The 9510-nt window shown below is 45.7% G+C and overlaps 1 protein-coding gene across 1 annotated transcript in view; it reads left to right on the plus strand.

Moving 5' to 3' along the window:
* Positions 1 to 9510, plus strand: part of LOC107123528 (lipase maturation factor 1-like) — a gene marked incomplete at both ends in the record, with an annotated part of 55284 nt that overhangs the window by 7234 nt on the left and 38540 nt on the right. Inside the window, one exon of the mRNA XM_015426781.1 lies at positions 7523 to 7533. Within this exon, the coding sequence (XP_015282267.1) occupies positions 7523 to 7533 (11 nt within the window). The remainder of the gene's footprint in view (positions 1 to 7522; positions 7534 to 9510) is intronic.

Genomic DNA, 9510 nt, shown 5'->3' on the forward strand with positions numbered 1-9510 from the left:
ATTGTAGGGTTGCAGCTTACAGATACACACCTGAACAGCGTACTCAACATTGCAACAGCACAGACATTTTGATGTAATAATTCAGAGCAAGAGGTGTCAGTTATCAGACACTGTTAAATAAACAAAATATTGCAAGAGTGCTAATGTTTTAAGTGTGTTTTTATTTTAAGTTAAAAACAAACAACCTTTGTGTTTGTGTCCTTTATAAACTTTATACCTCCGCTACCTGGCATTACATTTTATGACACACATAGCCCGGCCCAACAAGGTCTCGTTTATGTCGGATCCGCCCCTCATAACCAATGAGTTTGACACCCCTGCTTTAAAGGGTTCAATAATAGGAACAATAATAGGAACTTCAGTTCTTCTAAGAAGAGAGTTCAACAAACCAGGGAGCGTCTTCTTGGAGAGGAAAACATTTCACACCTCATTAGTGTACCCTAATTAAAGACCCTCATAACCAATGAGTTTGACACCCCTGCTTTAAAGGGTTCAATAATAGGAACAATAATAGGAACTTCAGTTCTTCTAAGAAGAGAGTTCAACAAACCAGGGAGCGTCTTCTTGGAGAGGAAAACATTTCACACCTCATTAGTGTACCCTAATTAAAGAAACATTGAGTCTTGCTGACACAGTAGCCGGCGTGAAGACCCGTGTTTCGGAATTTTTTTTCAAAGCAGGGAAAGCGCGTTCCAAAGTTTTTTCAAGGATTTTTCAAAGCAGGATACAATATTTGCAATTGCAACATTTTGCAAATTAATAGCTGAAATTTAAGCTTTCCCAATTACTGCAGTTGTGAACAGCTGTTTGACAGCAGCACAAACCAGGCCTCTTGCATTTTCGTGGCATTTTAACCCTGCAGTTATTTCCTGGGTGTGTTATCGACAGCGGGGGTCCCCAACGCAGTGCCTCGGCGCCCACCAAATGCTTCTAGAAAGTGGGTGGGGCTTTTGCCCAGCAGGGCTTCTGATTGGCCGCGCAGATTAAAAGGCATCCTGTCAAACGGCGCTTCTGCCTGGAATGTTGAAGAGTGACTGTTTAGGGTCGTGTATAACTGCCACCTCCTGCGGCAGACATTTTGTGATTGGCTCCGCCTCCTGCGGCAGACATTTTGTGATTGGCTTCCCTTCCTGCGGGAGACAATTTGTGATTACATCCACCGCCCTTTGTCAGATTTCCAGGGGTGCCCACAGGCAAGAAAAGATTGTGGGCCTGGATCTACGGACTGAAATTTCTTGTTGCGCACCCAGCCCACAAAAGCCCCAGCTTCAGAAAAGTGGTAGCTTTTAAAGACTGCTGGCTTCCTGTTGGTTTAAGGCAGCTGCAGAGTCACACCGTTGTCTCCGGGAGTCTCTGAGAGCGGATAATACTTCCATTGCTCTGCATTAGGGATGCTTGAGAGACTTGTTCCCCCACCCCATTCCCCCAGGGACATGACAGCATTGTCTGCCTTCACCAGCTGTGTATTGAAAGGAGGCAGGGCAACACTACGACTCATGCAGAGATCCATCGGGTGACCTCTTCTACAGAAGGATGCTTTAGCCTGAACAGCAGCCTTCTGCTGATTTTCTTTTAACAATTTTTAAATTAATTTTTCAAACACAAGGAACCACCACTGCTCAGGACAAACAAGGAAGGAAAAACCTTCCAAATTACAAAAAATAGAAACAAGATTGCAAAAGAAATACCCACACAAGAATACAAAAAGAAAGACAATGTTGAATCAAATTATTGACAGAGAGCTTAATATTTAACACATTTTTCCAATTTATCTTACAAGATACAACTAAGAGAGAGAGTTAAAAATTCTTTGTATACTTTATACTTAATTTCATTTCCATAAATTGAGGAAGGGCTTGGATAGTTCTTGACTACCTTTCTGATTTGTATATGAAATAAAACTGTGCCATGTTTCATAACAATCTGACATTTTAGCTTTATTTTTGACTACTCGAAGTTGATATGTCAGTGTTTCTGCCATAGCTATTTGCCATAACTTGGAATATCAAGTATTCAAGAGCCAGTTTGGTGGAGTGGTTAAGACCAGCGGACCCTAATCTGGAGAACCGGGTTTGATTCCCCACTCCTCCACATGCAGCCATCTGCATGACCTTGAGTTGGTCACAGTTCACTCAGAGCTCTCTCAGCCCCACCTACCTCACAGGGTGTCTCTTGTGGGGAGAGGAAGGGAAAGGAGATTGCGAGCTGCTCTGAGACGCCTTCAGGCAGTGAAGGATAGGGGTATAAATCCAACTCCCTCTTCTTGGTCTTCCTCTTGGTTTTCCTCTTAGTCTTCTTCTTGGTCGTCGTCTTCTTCTTGGTCTTCCTCTTCTTAGTCTTCCTCTTGGTCTTCCTCTTGGTCTTCTTCTTGGTCGTCATCTACTTCTTGGTCATCGTTGTCATCGTCTTCGTCTTCTTCTAGATTTCCAACACTTTTCTATTGCCCTACTGGCTGCCATCAACATAAACACTATTAATCCCTTGGATGCCACTTTTCTGTTTTGCTTCCCCCAAATGGTTAACAAAGCCAGCACTGGTGTGACATAAATAATTGGATGCGTAGTTTGCTGGTTTTTCTCACAGCATGCTGTTCATAATCTGGGGGTTGCCAGCCTGCAATCTTTCTTGGCCTCTATCAAAAATTGCTGATGCTTCCCTCGAGGGGGATCACTGCAGATGCTCTTCCCAGGAGGGAACCAGTCTGTGATTGGATTAGGCTTGCTTTTGTTGGCATAGTAATTAACACAGCCATGGTGCATAACCTGATTAAAGAGTCGATAAAGGTTTATTTAGGAACTAACATACTTGATAGGGAAGAGGAGAGACAGGGATAAGTTTTACAAATAAATAAATGATATCCATTGGTAAGGAATTTTTTTGTTTATAACCTTGTTTTGGAGAGTAAATATGGTAAGCTTGGTTTGTGTTATGCCATTGGCTTGCTTCAGGAAAGCAAAGTTCTCGTTCTAGACAATTTAATATCCCTTTTTGCGATTAGATTTGCTCATTTGTTTGGAAGTAAAGATCAGGAATCCCTTTATCACGGACTGTACTGTTGCATCCTTCGTTCCCCTTCCTTACGGAAAAATAATTATTTCTAGAAACTTGAACCCAAAGTTAAGGGATCTCGGGGGGGTCATCCTTCCTGTAGGGGAAGCAGATTTGGCACCTCTCACTGATACTGTGGGGTGGGGAGTCGAGGAGAGAGCCGGCAGGGTGTCTGGTTTCAAAGAAACACCATGCACGGCTGATAGAAATATTAATGAAACCGAGATTAATACCATGTGACAGTTTCGTTGCCTTGCCATGTGAGCAGGGAGCGAACGGATCTAATGGGAAACATGCCTCTCGGTTTCCAAAATTATAACTTCGTGACGGCTCGTGTCAGAACAGAATCATTCTTGTCCCATCTTGGACAGCCTTTGCGGGCTCCTGGGCCCTGATCCGGCAAGGTACAAATACCTGTCATTGGCAGGAGAGCCTGAGTATAAGACTAAAGCAGAGATTGAGTGAAAGGGGGTCAGCTTTCTTTCAGCACGGATGATAATTGTGTCGGCAATCCGTTCGGTCATGGCTTCTGAAAGAGGCAATGAGGTGTAATGGTCTGAGTGCTGGACTCAGATTTGTAAGGTCTAGGTTCAGCTTTTTGCCATGAAGCTCATTCAAGTGACCTTGTCCAGTCACTCTCTCTGCCTAGCCTTCCTCACAGGGTTGTTGTGAGGATTAAGCAGGGGAGGGGGGGAATGGCATACGCTACTACGAGCTCTTGGAAGAGAAGGCGGGATAAAAATGTACTGGTCGGTAGATCTAAAATCAGGGCTTCTAGTAATGATACTTAATATTTGAAACATCAGAATGCTCGAAAGAACTGTAGGTTTTACAAAAGATAATCTACGAGACTGTAAATTAGGTTTAATCCCCATATTACATGGGGGGGGCTGCTGAGGCTTAGAGAGAGCAGCTGGCCTAGTGTCGGTGAGATTCCCACCGGGGAATCTGATACATAGCTTGCTTTCTAAGTCACTGTGCTATGTTGTTGTTGTTGCTCAGTTGCACAGTTGAGTCCGACTCTTTGCGACCCCATGGACCACATCATGCCATGCCCTCCTGTCTTCTGTCGTGCTCTGGAGTTTGCTGAATTTCATGTTCGTTGCCTCGATAACGCTGTCTAACCATCTCATCCTTTCCCGTCCCCTTCTTCTTTGACCTTCAATCTTTCCCAGCATCAGGGTCTTCTCCAGCGAGTGCTCCCTTCTCATTTGGTGGCCAGAGTATTTGAGCTTCAGCTTCAGTATCTGGCCTTCCAGGGAACAGACAGGGTTGATTTCTTTTACCAGATATTAATTCCAAGTCTTTCATGGATTGCTGAACTCAGTTTTAGCTGATGGGCATAGTGCCTCTTGACATATGGAAAGGTGCGCAGAATAGTTTGCAGTGTTGGAACATCCAAGCGCAGCTTACTTTTTGGAGGAATTTACTGTATTTACACTCTCCCCCTGCATAATTTATTTTATATCAGTTGCGGCCAGTGTATTTGAAGAATAAAGCTTTTTGTAAAAATCAGCCATCAGGGAGAATTTCTGCAGGCTGATAGGTTCTAGTACCATCTTTGAGAGTTACATAAGGTATTTGTTTATTTGTTTTTCGTTGATGGACTCTCCGCGTAACAATTTTTAAAGTCTTGGGGGGTACGCTGCCCAAACCTCTGTTTTAAATACAGTAAATCAGCCTGAATACGATTTGTCTCAAGTGATTCCAGGATATTTCTTTTTTTTTGTAGCATTTTTTTGGATAAATTTTCTTAGAGCATGTTTTTTGTGTGTGTTGGATTTCAAGTGTCTTAATACAGTCTAATACAGGGGTGTCAGACATGCGGCCCGGGGGCCGGATCAGGCCCTCAGAGGGCTTCTGTCAGGCCTGCAGTGGAACTGGCTGTCTTCTGCTTCTTCTTCCAGTTCTGTTGCTGCTTCGTCATCATAGGTTTGCAGCTTACAGATACACACCTGAACAGCACACTCAAGACTGCAACAGCATAGATGTTTTGCTGCAATCATTCAGAGCAAGAGGTGTCAGTTATGAGACACTGTTAAATAGACAAAATATTGCAAGAGTGCTAATGTTTTAAGCATGTTTTTATTTTAACTTAAAAAAAACCCCTTTGTTTTTGTGTCCTTTATAAAGTTTATATCTCCGCTACCTGGCATTACATTTTATGACACACATGGCCCGGCCAAACAAGGTCTCATTTATGTCAGATCCGGCCCTCATAACACATGAGTTCGACACCCCTGGTCTAATATATCATTAATTTGGCGTGTTTGTCTCCAGTTCATCCTCTCAGTGGCACAATCCACTAGGAAGCACTTCCGTACATCCCTTAGCCACGTAGCAGAGCAACCATGTTCCTAGTGATTAAATGGGCCTCTGCAAGGGCCCTTGACTGCGGTGGCTCAAGTGGTTAAGACGCTGAACTGCAGGCTGTGGAAGGTCAGTAGTTCAGCAGTTCGAGACCCGAGTGTGCCGCATGACGGAGTGAGCTCCCGTCTCTAGTTCCAGCTCCTGCCAACCTAGCAGTTCGAAAGCAAGAAATTGCAAGTAGATAAAGAGGTACCACTTCGGTGGGAAGGTAACAGCATTCCGTGCGCCTTGGTGTTTAGTCATGCCGGCCACATGACCACGGAAATGTCTACGGACAATGCCGGCTCTTCGGCTTTGAAACGGAGCATCACTTAGCCGCATAGCAGAGCAACCATGTTCCTAGTCATTAAATGGGCCTCTGCAAGGGCCCTTGATCCCCACCTGGCATATTTTGAACAAGAGAGGCCTCCTGTTCGTCTGTGGGTCACTTGGAAGTCCATTGTTTTTCTGTTTCTTCTCTAGAATGACAACCTGTCCACGTGCTCTGTTATAGATCCCGAGTCAGATCCTTCTGGGGTCTTCTTATGCCCTTAATTTGAGGGAGGAATTGGAAATCGAAAATGTTTTCGCCCGTGGAAGGACCAGGGTTTCTTGACTCTCTTTTTGTTTCCTCTCCAACACAAGCAGTCCCGCAGATAACATCAGGGAGCTCACTCTCGTAGTGTTCACAAGTCCCCTAGAGAAACCCACTAACCTGCGAGTGACCCCGGATAACCCGTATGGGGATTTGGCTGGGTTTTCTAATTTGTGTTTAGAGAAAAGGTACCACCTCAGGGTCTCCGAGATCGTGAGAGTTAAAAAGGGGGGAGCTTCTTACATTTTAATCAAGTGTCCTACCTGTTCTTGTATTGATTTTTTTGGTAAATAAAGGGTGGTTCTTAAAAGATTGGGGACCACAATAAAGTGGATCCAGAAACCAGACAAGTGCTTTCATTTACTAGCTTGTAAACGTATTTCCTTCCCCTCCCCACCACCGCCATGACCACTGTGGAACGCCAACAGCTTAGCAGCAACTCAAACCAGCTGCTGTAGATGTTACTTAACCCTCTGAAGCGCTTTCAGTTTAATAGCATGTCATAAATTGATGATGGACTTGGACTAGGTACCACTTCACTTCTGATTAAAGGAAAAGCGCTTCCAGAAGCTCCTTGCAGACCCTTGAAAGCACTTTTTCATTTCTGCTTGGTTTATCTTGAGGGGAATCTTCCAGGGCTTTGAGCTGGCCAGTGTTTGTGAATGGCAGGAGTTTGCAGGATTGCTGAAGTCGGCGTTTCCAAGGAAAGAGGTTGAAGCGGGTTGACTTTGACAGTATGGTGGGTGGGACAAAAACAAAGATCCCCCCCCATAGGAGGAAAGAAGTCTATTACAGATGATGATGATGAGAAAACTGCTAGAGGCAAGGCTATTTTGGGGCAGGAACGCACAGGAATGGAGTTCCGGATGGCTCCTGAGTTGGCCACGCCCAGCAGAAACTCATTAGCATAATAGGCCACACCCAACAGCAGAAACTCATTGGGATTGGCTATATTAGGGGTGTGTGGCCTAACATGCAAAGGGTTCCTGCTACAAAAAAAGCTCTGGGTTTTGACAACAAACAAGGTAAACAGAATAAGAAGCAAAAGATGGGTGTGGCTGGATGAGCACACTTCTGGTAACGTGGGATGTGGCCTAATATGTTAATGAGCTGCTCTGTCCGGGGTGTGGCCTAATAGGCTAATGAGTTTCTGCTGTTGGGTGTGGCCTATTATGCTAATCAGTTCCTGCTGGGCTTTTTCTACAAAAAAAAAGCCCTAGCTAGAGGTGTGGCCAACCTGTCTTGCTCAGCAAGGTAGCCATTTTCCTCCGTGGGATTTCAGTGACATAAGCAGAGAATCGGCAATTCTGTCATAGCCAAGTGCAACTTTTGCAATCCCTATGAAGCAGATGGCTTTTGGGTCTCCTTGTCGTCCTGCAGTTCTCTTAAGAGCTTTTTGAAAGACAAGGGAGCTTCCGCGGGACGGTAAAAACGACTAAAATAACTCTGATGCGTTGCCCTCAGAGCCGCCTGGAAATAATATCTTTTAGCTTGTGTTTTTAATATTGTTTCCTCCTGTTTCTTTTGCAGGTATTCCTTTGGTAAGTGAGCATAATTCAGAAAATCTCCCGTAGGGGTTTTTCAGGCACTTTGAGGGTATGTAATATTTTTTTAAAAATTTCTCTGTTACTGATTCTTCCTGTTATTTAAGGAAATGTAGTTCTAGATCGCTCTGGGGTGGGAAGAGCTCTTTCACAGGCAGAATGCCAGGCTGGATCAAGGGCTTCAGGATGGGATAGAAGGTTTTCTGGAACAGATCCTGACTCCACTGTATGTCTGCAGGTTCTGGGCCTGCACCCCCCAAAAACAACAACAACAAGAACCCAAGAAAGTGGGTGCGTTCACCTCCTATGCCTAGAGACCCCCACTTCGTGGAGAAGGTGGTGATATGTGCCAGGAGGCAACCTCAGGGGAAAGCCTCGGCCTCTATGCCCTGTTGTTGGACCTGCAGAAGAACTGGTTCGCCACTGTGAGACAGGATGCTGGACTAGATGGACCCGCAGTGGTCTGATCCAGCAGGGCTCTTCTTATATTCTTAGTATCAGGGGAAGGCCTCAGCCTCTCTGCCCTGTTGTTGGCCCTCCAGAGGAACTGGTTGGCCACCGTGTGTGCTGGAGTAGGTGGACAACTGGTCTGATCCAGCAGGGCTCTTAGATTCTTAATATCAGGGGAAGGCCTCAGCCTTTCTGCCCTGTTGTTGGCCCTCCAGAAGGACTGGTTGGCCCCTGTGTGAGACGGGATGTTGGACTAGATGGACCACTGGTCTGGTCCAGTGGAGCTCTTCTGATATTCTTAAGTCTATTCATCCCGATTTCTATAGCTATGATGTCAAATTTCTTGGTTTGGGGATGTTCTGCTTTATTTATTTTAAGTTTAATTATCTTTAATAATTTCGAGGAAGTTGAATAAACATTACGTAGTTCATCACAGGGGGCGATATCCCAACCCAGGGGTCCCCCAACCTTTCTGAGCCTGCAGGCTCCTTTGGAATTCCAACACAGTATGGTGGGCGCAGCCGCAAAATGGCTGCCACGGGAAGCAGACTCAGCAACAACATGGCCGTGGCACAAGGGGAAGCCATGCACACAGGGAGAGCCTAAATGCTTGGGAGAAGAGGGGCAGTTTAAAAAAAATACACTGGGGGAGAGGAGTGATCGAGAATAAAACAGACACTGTGGTGGCAGCCGTTGCTGAAACAACGTTATTCTAATACACCCAGCTGATTGGCTCTCTAGTGCCCAGTCGGAAGCTCTGCTGGGCAGGAACCCCACTCGGCCACACCCACTTTCTAGAAACACTTGGCGGGCACCAGGAACGGTGCCAAGGGGTGCGATGGTGCCTTTGGGCACCATTTTGGGGACCAGTGTTCCCTCTAAGCTGAGTTAGTGTGAGCTAGCTCACAGTTTTTTAGCCTCTGGCTCAAACATTTTTGTCCTAGCTCAGGGAGAATGGCTCCAGAGCCAACTAATTTATGCAGTAGCCAAATCGCTCACTCACAACTTTAATGCCAGCAGCTCACAAAGAAGAATTCTTGCTCAGAAGACTCCACAGCTTAGAGGGAACATTGTTGGGGACCCCCGGCCCAACCTTCCTAGGTTACTTCCTGGAGCACTTGCAGAAAGATTCTCTCCTTATTAAAAGTGAGCCAGGCTCTGATTTGACGCCTGTAAGATGCATATCAAATCTTCATGCGCCTGTGCTTGATTTTGGTCCAGCCTTCGCACCCGGGAAGGGCTGGTACCCCCACAGCCTCGTAATAACATAAGAACATAAGAGACGCCAATGTTGGATCAGGCCAAAGGCCCATCTAGTCCAACACTCGGTCACACAGTGGCCAAAAATACCAGGTGCCACCAGGAGGTCCACCAGTGGGGCCAGGACATTAGAAGCCCTCCCACTGTTGGCCCCCCCAAGCACCAAGAAGACAGAGCATCCCTTGCTCCGGAGTCCCTATCTATACCTTGTGGCTAATAGCCACTGATGGACCTTCTGTGCTCAGGTTAGAGAACCATTCACCT

This window comes from Gekko japonicus, unplaced genomic scaffold (assembly GCF_001447785.1).
Source record: "Gekko japonicus isolate JY-2015 unplaced genomic scaffold, Gekko_japonicus_V1.1 scaffold5011, whole genome shotgun sequence".
NCBI lineage: Eukaryota > Metazoa > Chordata > Lepidosauria > Squamata > Gekkonidae > Gekko > Gekko japonicus.